The sequence below is a fragment of the Carassius gibelio genome, chromosome B2, assembly GCF_023724105.1.
Source record: "Carassius gibelio isolate Cgi1373 ecotype wild population from Czech Republic chromosome B2, carGib1.2-hapl.c, whole genome shotgun sequence".
Taxonomy (NCBI): domain Eukaryota; kingdom Metazoa; phylum Chordata; class Actinopteri; order Cypriniformes; family Cyprinidae; genus Carassius; species Carassius gibelio.
In genome coordinates, this window is record NC_068397.1 from 22,824,388 (window position 1) to 22,841,188 (window position 16,801).

The window sequence follows — 16,801 nt, forward strand, 5'->3', positions numbered from 1 at the left end:
TGTGTTGTCCTCACTAAAAGACTGGTTTACTCTGGGGATGTCATTTTGTTATTTTAGAAGAGTAAACGACAGTTCATAATCATTTTGTTGGATCTTTATTAGATAATTTGAGGTCTTCAATGCCAACAAAAAACTGAAATCATTTGATTTAAATTTACATGACATAATTGAACAATTTACAGTCAAGATGTAGCAAGATGTGTTCTAATATATTCTAGTTTACAATCTGCAGCATTAACCCAGTTTTGACACACCTGTTGTAACCTTTTCTCCTCACTAGAGCGGAATATCAGTACTATTCTTACAGTATAAAACATCTGCCTTTATGACACTGACATTTTCTTACAGATTTCTCATTAAAACAAAAGCATAGTAAGTTACTGCTGATAAGAGAACATTTTAGAAACGGCAGTGGATAACTGCATTAAAAAATACATATATATCTTGCAGCAGCTTTACTTGAACAGTGCACTTCACACAGGCATGCAAGAACAGCAATGATAGTTACAACATCTCATAAAAAAGGAATATAAAAATAACTAATCAGATTTGATTTAATTGAGAAAGCACTGGTTGACACAGAAAACTTAACAGAATAATGCATTAAGAGAACAGTCCTTGTTTGTGTGAAGAATGAAGAACTATGACAAAATACATACAATAAAATATTTTGAACAATCAAAATTTTGCCAAGATTAGAAAGAATGCTTAAATAGTTCCAAGCAAAACAAAGTAAATTATGGCTTTTAAGATTTTTAAAAAACCTAAAGAAATGTATTCTATAAACACATCATGCTATAAGATCACTTGAATGAACCTGGCATTTCATGTATTCCTCAAAACAAAGTGAGTGTTGATATGATCAGAAATGGGATACTGACTACTGATACTGGGATACTGATTGCTTGAACCTTTGCAGGAAAGACAAACATTTGCAAAGATTTTAGAATATGTTCTTTTTGGTGTAACCATGTCAAACCTCCTCATCTATAAAAGGGATGTCAAGGTCTGAAAAACGTCTCTTGCCCTGATTGCCAGCAGAAACGGAGGTGGCAAGGGATTGGCTCTGGATGACACACATGGACTGGACTCCTTCTCGGCGTGAGGTGGAGTGGTTTTGGTTTTGTTCCTCTGCAGGCTCTTTAATCCCTGTTTTGGGATCATGTGTTGGATCAGGTGGTTTAGCAGGTTTTTCTGGTTCAGAGCTGTTCAAGGCAGTGTTTGCTGAAAGAGATGCTTTGGATTAGCCACTGGGGACTATATATATTAACACATTTTTTTTTTTTTTTTTTTATAAAAGCAGCGGTGCAAACCCGTGGTTAGAGAAACAGCAGGTTAAATAACTAAATAATCAGGTTAAATAACAGAAGCTCACCGAAAGAGCAGCAAATCCAAGCCCTCTTTAACGCAGAGCATGCGAGGCGTCCAAGCATAATATAATTAAAATGTCCTGTACCTCAGTACTGACCTTCCGAGTCCAAACTCACAAAATGGTCTTCGAGTAGACTATAGGAGCTGACTAATGATTCTGAGTCCATGTTCTCAGCATCCGAGCTATCCTGGTCAAGCTCAGGCAGTCTGAAGGCCAAATCGTTTCTAAATGACAAACAGAAGATGTTGTGAACTGTACAACAGAGGTACTAATAATTCTCAATAAAAACATTAGCACAAGCCTAACCTATGGCCTTGGACAAAGGTTACTGAGGTTTGAACATAAGATCAAAATGCACATGTGAACTGACACTACTTCAATATAAATTAAGCACTAGAAACAAATAACAATTTGTAATTATTTTCCCAGGAGCAAGAATAATTAATGCATGAAAAAATGTTAAACAATCATTTCTCAACTTACTTTTCCTTCTTAATGGACTTGATTCTTTCAAGCAGGTCCTTTTCGATTTCAAGGTTGGCTCCGTCTACTGAGGAGACGTCTGAACCTGATTTTGGCCTATCAAATATCTAAAGGAAAATGAGATCATGAAATCATGAAATCATGATAAGTTAGAGCCATGAGGTGTACACTGTTAACTGTTATGCTAAAAGGGCTAATTATTAAGACTAGAAATGGCACATACATTTAAGCAATGAGGTACTTAAGGCTTCACTCCATTATTAATAGTTAACCACTATGTGTCGCTGGTTGTCTACAGCTATGACAGTATTCAGAATAGCACAGTCTTGAGTGGTTTACTTCTTATATAAAATGGCTACCACATACTAAAAGTATTAACTACACAATTTTTCAGATTCATTAAGAATAACATTAGAATAAGTATCTATTTTATGTAGTATATATATCTTTCCACTAGAAGATTCGATCCGACATCTAAAAAAGGTTCTCCAACTGCAGCATGGTGATCTACTTTATACAGGTGTGTTCGGTTACTATATTGCATATTTTAGTATACCTGTAAAAGGGGTTTTATTAATGGCATTACGTCATTTCGATGCTATAATTCAAGTTTTACTGATCTTGAAGTGTGATATATTTTTTACACTGCTGGTTAGATAAACTTTTAAATGCTCTTATTACCATCAATGTTGAAAACTATTTGCTGCTGAAAATTTTTGCAGGAAACGGTTATATTTTTTGGCATTCTTTGATAAAAAAAAAAAGAAAAGAAAAAAGAAGTGTATTTTGCAACCTAGCATGTCATGGTTTTCTTACCGTGTTCTGCCTTCTGAGCTTGAGCTGTTTAATGGCCATAGCTTCTGCATTTTCCAACTGCTGAATTTCATCCATTTTCTGATTATAGCGCCTTGTTTGCTCATTAATCAGAATCTCCACACAGCTGCACATAAATGTTAAGTTAACCATAAGGTTCATATGTGAGGCAGTGTAGTCAAATTTGGCAAAATGTTGGCCTTTTTACAAAGTGTCGGACAATTAACAATTAAACAGTAATAATTAACAATTTTTCTGCTTACGGAATTTTTGTATTTTTATTGTACCTTTTCCTATCAACCACCAGCATGAAGTCAAATTATACAAATCTAATCATAAAGAATACAAATAAACCAAAATCATTCTCACAGAGTGGTCTTGTTTATGTCTTTCATACTGAGAAGTGGGTCAGAAGAATCTGGACAGCGTAGAATGCAGGGCGCAAACACGATAGCCAGAGAGTTAGTGGACATTCGATTGTGAGCTTCCTCTTTTGCCACTCTAAATGAAAAAAGAAAGTACACAAGTAGTGAGGCAATGCACAGGTTGTCTAATATTCGCTTTAGTCATTTGCAATGGTTCCTTACTTCACAAGATGAAAAATTAGCCTTTCAAGAGTAGAGAAGTTTGGGGGCGGTAGTTCATCCAACTTTCGGTAGATAGCACGCAACCTTTCAGATGCTTCTGGCAGATCTGGAGGGGAAGAAAACGTGTCATTCTTCCTACTATATGTGGCATTCATGTTAAGCCTTCACATCCAAAACTGCATGTGGTGAATAACCTACCCGCAGCATACAGGAAGTCATTGTAGAGGCTGTATGTCATAAGTGGGTCGGGTAGCTCCCGTAACCACTGTTTGACAAGGCCGGTGATTGTGTGGATGGGGTAGTCGTCAAAACTGACAGCTTGCGGATCTGGGGAGATTAAAAAAAATTTAATGCGCAAAGGTTAAGCAAAATAGATTATATTAAACAGTAAGCACATGCCAAAAGGTTGCAAAACTCAAAAAAAAAATTTATTGATGAAAATTAGAACAAATTTAGCATCACTTGCTCCTCAGTGGATCCTGTGTTGTGAATGGGTGTCATCGGAATGAGAGTTCAAACAACTGAGCAAAACATCACCATAATCCACACAACTCCAGTCCATCAATTAAAGTATTTTTAAAAGCTGCATTTTTGTAAAAGTGCTTGATCTGTGCATATTTCGCTCCCGATTCAGACAAGATGACCTTTTCTGAAGTTAAAATACATCTTGATGCACCGTTTCTTACAAACAAGCACCTTTAATTTCACAAGATGTTAACTGATTGACTGGATTAGCTGTTTGAACTCTTATTCGGATGGCACCCATTCACTGAAGTGTAACCATTCGTGAGCAAGCTATGTAATGATACATCTCTGAATTTAAACTATTCCTTTAAAAAAAAGAAAATCACTTGAAGTACCCTCTAATTTCTAGAGAGCAACACACATAGACAAGGTAAATAATCACACAATCAATTGAAATCACACGATTACTTTTCTCTAATAAGTGATGAAGCTCTTTGGCTCGGCAGGCTGAGCCAGATTTGCGGTAAATGCCCTCTGTGTACAGTCCATTCATTTCAACATGAACCAGCATCTTTTCCATGACGAATGGTACGGAGTCAGCTGTGCGGACCAGGGCACAGACAGGTACACCAAAGTGGAGGTTCTGCTCACCATATTTCTAAATAATGGATACATACAAATAAACTGTAACTATATGATCTAACACATCTTTTATTACAAACAGAAATCAAACTTCTGTCACTATGTATGCTATCATATTAGCAGGGTTGAGAAGATGATGTGGCAATGGTGTGTTAGTGATGGGGTAGTACTACGTAAAGTAATATGACAGCAGTGCTCACCTTCTTGTCAAAGTGACCTGTGCAATTCACGGTTATCTTGCTCATACACTTCTTATGACACACCATTTTACAAGCTGAAACAGAAAACATGGCATAAAGTACCGCTGTCTGGATACTTGTCCATTCACGTATTTTAATGAAAAGGATGGTAGATACTTACAGCTGCACATGAAGGCCTTTTCCATTCCCCATATAAATGAGGTGCACTGGTCACATGATTGCATAATTGTCACCTGGTATGTGCTAAACAAGTGACCCAGTGGGCTTTTAGGCTTAAAGACAAGACAAAAGTTATTATGGAGGTAAAATAAATATTCACATTATACGTCATAAATATAAATGTGTTTTTGGGTCACAAAAACAACTTACACATGTATCTCTTTTAGATTTTCTTCTATTCCTCTCTTTAACCTGAAAATTAGACAGAAAGACACACAAGCTAAATGAGGAGTAGTTTAGGTCGGATTAAGATTTTTTTTTTTTATGAAATTGATCAAAAGTATAAAAGTTTTTTTTAAGAACATTACAAAATTAGCAAAACTGGATTCAATTGGGAATTGTATTTTTTGTGTAAATCTAAAGTCCTCTATGGAATTCTGCAGGCCCAGATTCTTCAAAGATCAGGTGATATCTTGCCTCCTCAAAAAAGCACAGCTAAGCTTCTGTGGAAATCTTGTTAAGTTACCTTACAAGGCTCTGCTTCCAGTCGTTTGAGTTCTCCCCTGATAAATCCATCCAGAACTGACTGAAAAAGATTCACCACCAGCGGCACCTCAGATGCTTTCTTCATCCCTGCAAGACTGTTTACCTTCGTCTGGTAACCTGACATCAGGGCCTTATAACCAATATTGGGATTCTTTTGGGCAAAGGAAACAGGTCATTTCATACACATTCACAAAAAATGAATTTTATCTACTGACCTTGTGAAAATATGATGAGAGTAAGGTTATATAGATGAGCACAGATAAACTTACTGATATGGAGTACATGCTTTTAATGGTGTCTCTGAACTGTGTGGTGGCTAAAAAGAAGATTTTCTCTGTTTCCGAGAGTTCCTTTGTGCGGGTGCTCAGATCGTTCATCTGGATTCAACACCACATCAACAAATTAAGCACTTAAAAGTGCAAAGTCATGACAATCAACAAGCTATCAGGATCTGGGACTTTGAACAACTAGGGTGTCAAATCCAACTTCAGAATTAAAATCAAAATGCCTTTCAAAAAGCTGATGAAGAATATAAACAATCACCACAAACCTGATTTCCCAAGAACTCATCCAAATGGCGAAGTTCATTACTGTCAGTGATTTCTCTGTCCAGCGAAGCATTCCACTTCTCCTGGACACGAGTAGCCCGGCTGATTTGAATGGTGGGATTGCGACGAGGTCCAGGAAAAGTGGCTGAGTTCTTGACATGTGTAGAATAAGATGCAGAGCCACTGGCTTTTGGCCCGAAGAGAGAGGTAAATGAGAGAAAAAGAGCCAAGTCATTGCAACTGAAACATTTACTCAGAACTAGCCTACTAAATACATTTTTCTTAATTTATTTTTTATCCATTCATTCAAATATTTAACTAACACATGAACAAATATGAGTCTGGGAGAATAATTCAACCTAGATCCTCTTTTTCTGCTGATGTCTTTGCCGTAGTTATATTCCCATCCTGGGGTGTCTGACGCTTCTTAAAAAATTGTAGGATTCTCCGCCTACAAGATATAAACAGAACAATCGATTAAACTGAAATTCAAGCAACATACTTATATGCATCTTAAAATAGACAGAAAAAGATCACCTTTCTGGTGTGTTTGATGGTACAATTACTTCTTCACTTGTCCTCCTTTTGATACTAATGCACGCATCAGTTTCTACAGGTGACTGGATCTGAAAGTTCACAGCAAGTTGAGAGGAAAATTATCATGAAATTGCAGGGAAAAAAACAAGTGGTTCACTCATCCAAACTCTCAAATCAAATTTACACATAATTTGTTTTTATAGTATATATTTCTTTGTTCCCCATAGTCCCGCCACACTCAGATCAGCAAACCAGCAACAGAAAGTTCAGGAAAAAGCAAGACAATATTCAAGCAGATGCAAAACAGCAGTTTAGCTGACAACCCTTTAGTGAAGAATGTTTTCCAACAATAATGTTGACCGACAATGCAAATTGATTGGGATGATTTCCTCAGATTAATGCCACCACCAACCTCCCACACTGCTTCCCAAGATCCATGTTGACCTTTTTTGCTATGGGTTATGAAATTTTAGCAGTATTTCATACTGCTGTGCAGAATGTGTCTTGCTAAACCTGCACAAGGCCTGACAATTATTAGTAAATTAATGAAAATGACCGTTAAATGAATTGGCAAAGCTCTTCAGAGCCACAGTATCTGCGAATGTGAGATGATTCTCTTTGGTGAATAGTAAATAAATAAGAAACTAAAACCTCACAAAACAGATACTGGAGCTGTTAAAGCTTGAGGTCAGTTTTGAGGAAGTGAGTGTTACAAAAATGTTATAAGGGATAGTTATATCTTAAAGTAAAGGGATAGTTCACCTAAAAATTTTAATAATGATTGGGTTGAACTATCCATTTAATATAAAATAGAATGAGTTTATGATCAAAAATATTCTAGTATATAATGTTATTTAAGACCCAAATAGTACTATAAAAGATGATTAAATCCCCTATGATGATACTAAATGTCGTAGCCAAACAAACGTCAAAAGCACTGGTCAGTTTTTTGTATATGGAGTCAAACATTTAAAACATCTGCAACTCAACCACCAAAACATTATTATTCTTTTTATATCTATTTGCTATATTCACTCATTATAACACCTGGCAGCAGCCTCAGTGTGTGTACAGTGTCAAATGAAACAAAAAAGGTCAGAAACCAGCTTCCAGTCAGAAATATCCAAGAACAGGATCAGCCTGGTTTCCGAAAAAAAGTATTTGAAATGTTCAATTTCAAAGCTAATGCCGATTCTGAAGGTATGAAAGCTGTTGCGTGCAAAAGCAAGGCCCACAGGAGCTCGAATGGTCCCTTTGTAACTGGGACAGTCTTTTACCACAGTCTCCAGTTCCATGCGGACACTGGACTGGTTGGGAGTGGAGGGGCTTATGGGAGGAAGGGGAAAACTCCAGTACTCCGTATCGCTTAGATCCATTTGATCCCACTTCAGCCCACTGCGGGGACGTGCTAGCCGACGTTTGTGCCTGAAGTTCTAACGGGATTGAAACATAGCCTATGATATGTGAACCAGTTTAGATGAGGTGGAAAAAAAAATTACCTGTACCTGCTGATTAAGTTATCCATAAACACTAAAATAATTAGTGCTGCATCTTTGAGATTCTCTCAACATACCTGTACACTACAATTCAGAGGTTAGTGGCTGGTGTGATTTTTATGTAAACTGTACATATTTTTTCTTATTTTCAGGATTCAATTTATCTATTTAAACTTTTGTAACATTATCAATGTCTTTAGTGTCTTTCTTGATTGATTTAATGGCTTCTTGCAGAGTAAAGTTATAATTTTTTTTCTTCCAAAAAAAAATAAAAAAAAAAAAAAAAAAAAATCTTAACCTAAACTTTTGAACGGTAGTGTATATGATGGTACACATCTGTTTTTGGGGACAAGAATAAATGAAAGTAAAACATTTCCTGGAGTTTTCGCAACATTTTTGATTTAACAGACTGACCAAAACTAGTTTTTGAACAGTACCTCAGTCTTGGATGATGAGGCCGAGCTGTCTGACTCTGAAGAACTCATTATGGACACATTATCCAGGGACTGGGAAATGCCACATTTCCTATCATATGAGAAACCGTAACAAATAAATGAGGAATAATCAGCCAGGAATTACTGCCTGAAAACTAAATATACATCATTACATGGCTGCTTAAAGGACAAATTATTATACACAAAACATTAATGATGCAAGCAGTCAAATACACAGTTTAATGTTTTTTTTAATCCTTTACTTATAAGTATTTATTTAAAAAAAACTAAACTCTTACCGCAAACCCGATTTTCTCTGGTTCTGAAGTCGTAGTATCTCAGCACTGACGTTCTCCATATTTGGCACTTCACTGCTCCTCTCCTTCCATTTCTCCTTCCATTTGTCAGGCTTCTCCTTCAACCTTGTTGGCCTGTTTTGACGTTGTAGCTGTACAGCATTTTGAGTTTCACCAGAAGCACTTTGGCTCATGTTCACAGGAAACGACACAGGCCGAGGGAGGCCTGCATGAGATGGTGGTTCTTCTTTATTGCCAGTCCTGCCTTTATCATCATTAATGGATCGGTCCTCACTGATGCTGAGTTGCTTTTTGATTCTAGTGGGTTGTACTGTGACTTTAGGCTTGGTCTCGGTGTTTGACTGCTGGCTCAGTTCCTCGGTCTTCTTTCGTTCAGGTGTGCGGGATTCATCAGGCAGTGGAGGCTGTGGCTTTGGCTGACTTGGCTTCTTTTCCTCAGCCTTGTTCAAATTGCTCAGCTCTGTCTGAGATCTGAAAGAAAGATCAAAATGACTAATATTGTTTCACCTAGAAGTAAAAAACCCTCAAAGGTAACTTGGACTTACGTTGGTGCTTTGAGTTTTTCTCGCTGCTTCAGATATTCCTCTCTCTCCTTGGACCTTCGCCAGGCAGTCTGGATCACAATAGCTGCTCTGCTTCGGTATGTCGCACGCAAATAACGCCACGATCGCTGAGGAATGAGAGAGGAAACTTCTGCTCAGGTACATTATCATTTATTGCATTTCGCAACCAGGTCCACAAACCGTTAAAGGCTCATGACAATTCAAAATTAAAATAAATTACACAACACTGCATAACAGCATTTCATACTGTAAAATGAAAATCTTTCATGTCTAACACAGGATGAGTATTAAATACTATTGGTTTGTTTAAAACATTTTAAATGCATACACAACTGTTTAAAAGCTTGTGGTGGTAATAGTTTCTTATGTTAATCAAGGAATGCATTTATCAAACATACAGGAAAAACAGTAATATTGTTAAATATTACAATTTAAAATGATATTTTTTCAAATGTAATTTATTCCTGTAATACAAAACTAAATTTTCAGCAGTCATTTCTCTAGTCTTCACTGTCACATGACCCTTCAGAAATCATTAAAATGCCTAGCAAGTAAGTTTTAGCTGACTTTCAATCATAATTGAGACGCACTGAAGATCTGGTTGATATCCTTTCAGATAAGGTTATATATGATTGTGTTAAGTCCCTAGGCAACCCTTGAACAACCAAATGAACAGTACCTGAATGGTTATTATTCCTCTCCTCTCTCGCAAATATTGTTTCCTCCTCAAACAGGCACGGAACCATCTCTGCAGGATGATGATGCGCCTCATTACTTCTTTATGAAGGGCTTCTTGAAGAATTTGTCTTTCTGACTCTTTCAAGAACACCTGTGCACATAGATTGACAGTAAATTATGGAAAGCTGGAAAATGATCTGAATGACAAAATGCAGATTGTGAGTACTTCTGTAGTGAGGAGTGCAAGTAAAATAAACCTTTGTTCTGCCAATCTGAAAACTGGATCTGGGTAATCCCATTTTGGTCAGCAGGTTGGTGATGTCCTGTTGAGGGGTTGATATTTCCTTTGGCAGCAGCACTCTGAACTGATCTGTAAACTCCTGCAGTGACATTGTAAAATAAGACATGTCTGTTTAAATCAAAATATGAAACGCATTTGCACTCATGGTTCCAAAATGAATTGTTTCACAATAACAAATCTTAAAGGAGTAGTACACAATGATTATTTACTCACCCTTGGGTCATCCAAGATGTAGATGAGTTTGTTTCTTCATCGGAACAGATGACAGAAATGTTTAATTACATCACTTGCTCACCAATGGATCCTCTGCAGCGAATGGGTGCCGTCACAATGAGAGCATAATACGAGCAAAATCTGTGTCGATAATACATAATAATGCTTCTTCCATTAAAAAAGTCCATTTCCTGTTCTCCTCTTACATTAAAATCCTCCAACATCTTAGTTTAGAACTGCCTTGGACTGTTTTCACTGGTAAACGGTGCTTGATCTGTGTATATTTCTCTTTGATTCACACAAGCTTACTTTTTCACTGGAGAAAGCAATATTGTAGGTAGAGGTCTCATATTTTAGCCTGTAGCAACTATTTAAAGTTAAAAAGGTGTTGATGATGCTTTTAGCTTCATAAGACATAATTTGATGGACCAGAGTTTTTCCAGTTATTTGTTTTTATGAGCTGTTTGGGCCCTCATTGTGACGGCACCCATTCACTGCAGAGGAATCACTGGTGAGCAAGTGATGTTCCAAAACAGAAACAAACTCATTCACATCTTGGATGGCCTGAGGGTGAGTAAATTTTTAGAACTATTCCTTAAATAAAACGGTTATTAAATTAAACTTATGCATTTAGCAGATGCTTTTATCCAAAGCAACTCGCAGAGAATTCAGGCTAACATTTTTTATCTAACATGTTCCCTGGGAATCGAATGGCACAACCTTTTCCGCTGCCAATGCAATGCTCTACCACTGAGCCACAGGAACACTTATTAATCAATTAAAACAAATCAAGCAATCAAATTGATCTCCAAACAATTGCAAACAACTGCTGAGAAGTCTTCATATGAAGAAGAAACTAAGAAAATGAGTCTATCAGAGGAGTAAGGTATTGATTTGACATTAAAAAAAAAAATCTATTTATACCCATTACTGGCATACATTCCACAGCAAACCACTTTATAACTGTTTCTTAATCTGTCCCTTTTCAATGTTTTTAATCCTATCAATGTTTTTTCATTAAAATGAAATGCCTTTATATAAGTATTAAGGGGAATAAATAAATTGGTTATATAAACAGTTCCTTAATAGTTACCATAAAACTGCATTAAATTCATATCCCTAATTAATAACACTTGATTAAAAACGGTCCATAAAGTATTACATTACCTTGAAGGTGAATTTTGCTCCATACCCAGACCTCCTTATCCGAACCGTCTGTAGCATGCCTGTGTACCTCAGCTGCTGAAGGACTAGAGCGTCATCAAAGTAAATTTCCCTCTGTAAACACATTCACCAGCATTGTTCTGTATACATGATCTTTGATCCAATACACAAAACGGATGAATCGTAAAAACTTACAATAGCTCTCCACCATACCTTATCACCATTTGATCGGATACAGCGGACAAAGAACGGTTCTGCTTTCCTCAGGGTTTCCAACAGCTTGCTTAGAGATGCCTGGACAGTTTAAGGCACGAAAGCATGTGACTCACTGATTCGTCCATCAGCATCCATTAAACCCCTGCAAATCATATCAAAACCTCCCCACAGCTTTGGGGGTCTGAACCTTTTATCTCATTTACAACTACCACAAAAGAGGCTTTCACACAGAGATGGAACAAACCGATCCATAAGCCCTCGGATGAAGCAGCTTATGCCTTTCCACACTAAGATAATAATAAAAATATTGAACCTGGAACTGAGCGCTGATGCTTGGAGGTTTCTTCTTGGTGTGCAGATGAAGCAGAGACCTGGTTGCCCGGTTGTGCTGCGTCAGGCCCATAATGAATTTCAGAGACTGTGAATCTATGAGATTCTGTACAGAAAACAACACAATAACATTTAGTGGAATCCCTCGTATTTTAAACCAAGGAAAATGTATTGCATACATTGCACAGTAGAAAATATACATTTTCTTCATTTTATGCATTTAATCATAAAATAAACTTTTCTTTATTTACATTTTCGCCCATGTACAACTTTGGATATACCTGAACTAAATTTAATTCTAAAAAAGAATTGCATAATTATTGTGATTTAAAGGCATCAAAAACATTTTTAAATATTCTGTTTTTTATATAATAAATATTTATATTAAGATGCATATAAAAATATATTAAAGCTGACAAGTATCAAGCATACATGGGCACTTCTTAAATACGGTTAAAAACAGCTTGCCTTACCAAAACCACTGCAACAATAGGTTTTGTTGAATTAATTTACCTTAGGAATTAGCTGCTTGTGTCTGTTTGGCCTGTTCTTCCTAGATAGTAGTAAGATATAATTAAGATTTTGACTGAAAATAGAAATATTTTAAAAACAAAAACAAAAAAGGGAAAGAATATTTGATTTGATTTTGAAATGACACATAAGCACAAGCTCAGAGAGAAGTGGAGCCGCCACGAACAGATGATCACAGAACATGTGGCCCACTCACTGAGAGAAGAGACGAGACTTCCTCACAGAAATTGTGGATAGACGCAACTTTTGAGGAACTTCACCACCAAACTGCTTAAGGGATTGGAGGACTTTGGCATGCAATTCCCTGATTGACCCCAACCCCAAATCAGAAAAATTTAGAAAGGAAATAAACACAATAAAAAGTAAACAGCTGGAATTAGTCAATCCAATCACCCATTTCACAGAAAAGGAATCCAATCAAAAAGGAAATCAGTTAAGACTCTTAATTCACAGAAGGAAATCATCCTCAGATGCAGAAGAACCCAAACCTCGTATAAAGATCCTTAAGGTGATGGTGAACTTACTTCTTATTTTCAAATGTTGCAAAAATGTCCTCAAATGCTTCAAGTGGACCCTCTTCAGACCGATCAAAAGAAAAGTCAATCAAAGTCCCCTGGCTGTAGAAATGCATTTAAAAGCAGTTAAAAGGACATTTTTGTATAGATCAAATATAAAAAAAAAAAAAAAAACATTATCTGCCATAAATCAAGAAGCCCCACATCTACAGGAACTAATCCAGTCCATTTACCTCTTCATCCTCTCTACCACAGTGCTGGGTCTCCTCATTTCCCCAAGAGAGAGTCTGGAGTAGCGCCTGACCTGATCTGATATGGAAACAAACATGTTCAAATCAATGGTAATCCACTTCTGCAGGCTGTAAGTAAAAAGGTGTTAGCAGATCCCATAGATGTTACCTGGATGTTTTTCTGTCCAGCTTCGCCCAGCCTCGTTAAACACAGCCAGTGTACGTATGATGGCCCGAAGGATGCCCCACCTGAACACAGCCACCGGATTGGCCCCGATCAGCTGCCGCAGGTAACTGCACTCACTACTACGAAGCAACGCAACAATATCCGGCCTCATGTGGTCCGTGTTCTTCTCTCTGAAGTCCTATAGGGCAGGAACATCACAAACGTTATTCAGTATTGTTTTCCCACCATAGACACATGATTTGTTTCACAACTACACTCTTGTGCAAAGGGAAAAAAACCTGTTTCAGGGTCTGTCCCTTTACCTTTATCTGGTATTTGACCTTGCCAGCAAAATGCTGGATAACAAAAGCTGGTTCCCGCACTGGGGTTTGCACAAAGAACGGATTGTCCTGGTGCTGCTGCTTAAACTTCTCTAGTAGAGTGCTATCTGTGGCTCGAGGAAAACTAGGGAGGGAATGATATAGAATTTTCATTACTGAACTACTCGAAACAACATAATGAAAGATTGGCTGTGTAACAATTCAGATTCTGTACTGTCCATCCTAACTCATATGCAAGATACTATTCATGTAGTGGATTTTCAGAAGATATACCTTCTTCAGTGGATTTTGACAGCATGCACATGCTTTTAACAATTATTAATATACATTTGAATATTATTTGTTGTATACATTTACATCCCATTATAAGGAACTAAAATTCTAAAAAGTCACTGTTGCAAAGTAGGTCCTAAATGTTAAATTTAAAAACTAAAACACTGTAAAACCTAAGTAACTGTACTTTAATATTACAATACATGCAATAGGACTAAGGGATTGAACACACTTGCTCTCTTCATCCAGCAGGTAAAACAGTCCGGTGGGTTTCTTGCTGAAGAGACTGATGCAGCCAATGTTGTCGGGGTAGTCAATATTGTGCCATATGATTCCTTCTGCTCTGTACTCCTCCTAAAAAGCAATGCAAGTGTGAGACATATGCTGCAGAAAGTCCCATCCACCACAATTAGTGGAGAAATCAATCAAAGTACAACTCCACTCACTTGTTCGAGTGTAAATATGCGCTGATTGCAGTAATACTGTAGTTGTTCATTGGCATAATTAATGCAGAACTGTTCAAAGCTGTTTGTCTTGAAATCTTCAAATCCAAAAATGTCCAGAACACCGATGGATAAGAACTGTAAGGAAGAGAATAATTTTATCAAGTACAACTTCAAAGCAGATGCTTTCAGTTTGCCAAGTCAAGCCCTTCCATATGAATTGTGTACGTTATATGTAAATATAATATCACAAACGAATTACACACCGGGACAGACTCCTCCAAATCTCTCTTGTTTAGTAGAGCATGGTTGATTCGCAGGACAATCCAGTCAAACAGGGCACTGTACAGAGACTTGGCCATAGAGTCTCTGGCAGTGATGGCCTAAAGACGAGTTTCATTATGAGATCAGCAGATTTTTACAGTACAGAAATTAAGAAACAGAGCCACCTCATCAAACAGCTGACTTCTTGCATAAAGTATGACAGATAAGCATTTAACACATGATGAGTCGATGAATGGATGGTGGTATAGAGTTGACAAATGTCAGTAAATGTACCACCTAACACATAATAGAAGTATTCACCTCACTGAGGCTATAAGGCAGAATCAGCGTGTCATTAGCAGTCATTGCTTTCCTTGTAGTCAGTGCTTCCACAAGCAGCTCCACTTTAACCTGTCATTGAACAGGGATGATATAAAAAGAAGCATTCAAACAGAGAATGACAGGAATCTGTCACCTGATCTAAAAGACTTTCACAGATTGTGTAATCCTTTAAATGACAAATCAAATCAAAATCAAAAAGGGGGAAATGGGTAAAGGATTCTGACCTGAAAATCTAAAAGAAAAAACCTGCTAAGAGTCATCAGATTTCAGGGTTTTTGATTCTACAAAATCCACTGAATATGATATGTGAATGCATATTTGGGAATCACTTCGTAATGACAATACTATTTCTTAGCAATGTAGTTGTGATGTCCCAGATGTCACTACAAAGTACGTATTTCCAAAGAACTGGGGGGTGAGGTTTACTGCCGAGTGTTACAAATCAATGTAATTCTGTTTTTTGAGTGGTGTGCCACACACAATAAATAGAAAATATTTGAAGCAGTAGGAGAGAAAGAAGTTCAGCCTCTTGTGATGGATTTATCTTGAACACTAAAGTAGCCAGTGGTACCTTGAGTAGGTCAGAGATAGCAGAAAGGACAAAATCAGGCCCAACTTTAAGCCCCTCGCCATCATCTTCTGGTTCATACGTCACATTTCCCAAGTACAGGATGGCAGAGAGTACAGAGAATATCCTGAAAAAGACAATCATTGAACTACAATACAGTATGAAGTAGATTTATAAAATATATTTACTTCCACAAGGTGCCTTAAGAAATTGCATGTCATAATGCAGTGGAATGTTTGGTTCTTTTTTCAGGTAAATCGAATGACAAACTGGAAAAGATCTCGAGTTAACAGGTTTATAGAACCATATTTACATAAAGAAACATTGCTGTTCCTTGGAAGGGAGCTCATAATGATCTAAATATGTCACGTCTGACATTGCAGTACTGCATTCTGTCATCATGGCAAAAAGACCACAGTGCATATTGCAAGTCTTGATATATTTTTTCACTCCATGACAAGCGCAGACTTGTAGCAGAGCAGAATTCTTCATTTATTAGTCACGCAAGCAGCTGGTTAATTTTCTGCAGTGTGACTTTATCCTTCTAGGAAAAAACTAATTAGAAATCATAAATCTTATTCATACTGTAGTAATCTGTACATATATTTACTATTTATGGCTATTCGTTAATGTACAGTTCCGTGTTTTAAACGGAGCTAAATAAATATTTCAGATTACGTAAATTACAAAAATTTAATTGAGGTCATTATAATTAGAATTTCTTATAATTTAACCTCTGTGACAACTGGTCTAAAATAATTTAAGATGAATTAACGTCATTTCCGACTGAATGACCACCATAATATTTTACATGAAATCACTTCTCACTTACTGCTTTTTGGTGGATGGCAGAAAACCAACCATCTCCATGGCCTGATGAAGTCTCCTGAATTCATGTTTCATTTCTTCTTGATCCTCCACAATTGGGATTTCCTTTGAGGGGCAGAAAATTAAACAATTAATGTTAACAGTTTTATAAATAAAATTGACAGGTCAGCCCAGACTATGACTATGTTTATCAGGATAAAAAAAACTGACAAGCTTAAGCAGAAGTCTCTATTTGC

At 37.0% G+C, this 16,801-nt stretch overlaps 1 protein-coding gene across 5 annotated transcripts in view; it reads right to left on the minus strand.

Moving 5' to 3' along the window:
* Positions 1 to 78: 78 nt before the first annotated feature.
* myo9b (myosin IXb) overlaps positions 79 to 16,801 on the minus strand; it is a 25,031-nt gene continuing 8,308 nt past the window's right edge. The window contains exons 6-42 of one of the 5 annotated variants that reach the window (XM_052549135.1): positions 16,570 to 16,670; positions 15,741 to 15,864; positions 15,149 to 15,238; positions 14,830 to 14,946; positions 14,567 to 14,701; positions 14,353 to 14,474; positions 13,830 to 13,971; positions 13,510 to 13,705; positions 13,344 to 13,419; positions 13,120 to 13,212; positions 12,792 to 12,899; positions 12,578 to 12,617; positions 12,048 to 12,170; positions 11,732 to 11,812; positions 11,522 to 11,632; positions 10,098 to 10,220; positions 9,842 to 9,991; positions 9,145 to 9,269; positions 8,582 to 9,070; positions 8,286 to 8,373; positions 7,630 to 7,785; positions 6,353 to 6,441; positions 6,175 to 6,266; positions 5,818 to 6,002; positions 5,537 to 5,644; positions 5,248 to 5,418; positions 4,932 to 4,973; positions 4,723 to 4,834; positions 4,563 to 4,636; positions 4,189 to 4,378; positions 3,454 to 3,582; positions 3,256 to 3,361; positions 3,038 to 3,169; positions 2,672 to 2,795; positions 1,856 to 1,962; positions 1,469 to 1,596; positions 79 to 1,224 (exon numbers count right to left, since the gene is read on the minus strand). In XM_052549135.1, coding sequence (XP_052405095.1) covers positions 974 to 1,224; positions 1,469 to 1,596; positions 1,856 to 1,962; positions 2,672 to 2,795; positions 3,038 to 3,169; positions 3,256 to 3,361; positions 3,454 to 3,582; positions 4,189 to 4,378; positions 4,563 to 4,636; positions 4,723 to 4,834; positions 4,932 to 4,973; positions 5,248 to 5,418; positions 5,537 to 5,644; positions 5,818 to 6,002; positions 6,175 to 6,266; positions 6,353 to 6,441; positions 7,630 to 7,785; positions 8,286 to 8,373; positions 8,582 to 9,070; positions 9,145 to 9,269; positions 9,842 to 9,991; positions 10,098 to 10,220; positions 11,522 to 11,632; positions 11,732 to 11,812; positions 12,048 to 12,170; positions 12,578 to 12,617; positions 12,792 to 12,899; positions 13,120 to 13,212; positions 13,344 to 13,419; positions 13,510 to 13,705; positions 13,830 to 13,971; positions 14,353 to 14,474; positions 14,567 to 14,701; positions 14,830 to 14,946; positions 15,149 to 15,238; positions 15,741 to 15,864; positions 16,570 to 16,670 — 4,830 coding nt within the window. In that variant the 3' untranslated portion in view covers positions 79 to 973. Of the gene's footprint in view, positions 1,225 to 1,456; positions 1,597 to 1,855; positions 1,963 to 2,671; positions 2,796 to 3,037; positions 3,170 to 3,255; positions 3,362 to 3,453; positions 3,583 to 4,188; positions 4,379 to 4,562; positions 4,637 to 4,722; positions 4,835 to 4,931; positions 4,974 to 5,247; positions 5,419 to 5,536; positions 5,645 to 5,817; positions 6,003 to 6,174; positions 6,267 to 6,352; positions 6,442 to 7,629; positions 7,786 to 8,285; positions 8,374 to 8,581; positions 9,071 to 9,144; positions 9,270 to 9,841; positions 9,992 to 10,097; positions 10,221 to 11,521; positions 11,633 to 11,731; positions 11,813 to 12,047; positions 12,171 to 12,577; positions 12,618 to 12,791; positions 12,900 to 13,119; positions 13,213 to 13,343; positions 13,420 to 13,509; positions 13,706 to 13,829; positions 13,972 to 14,352; positions 14,475 to 14,566; positions 14,702 to 14,829; positions 14,947 to 15,148; positions 15,239 to 15,740; positions 15,865 to 16,569; positions 16,671 to 16,801 lie in introns of all 5 variants that reach the window. The other 4 variants (XM_052549139.1, XM_052549137.1, XM_052549138.1 and 1 more) reach the window with 4 other exon arrangements.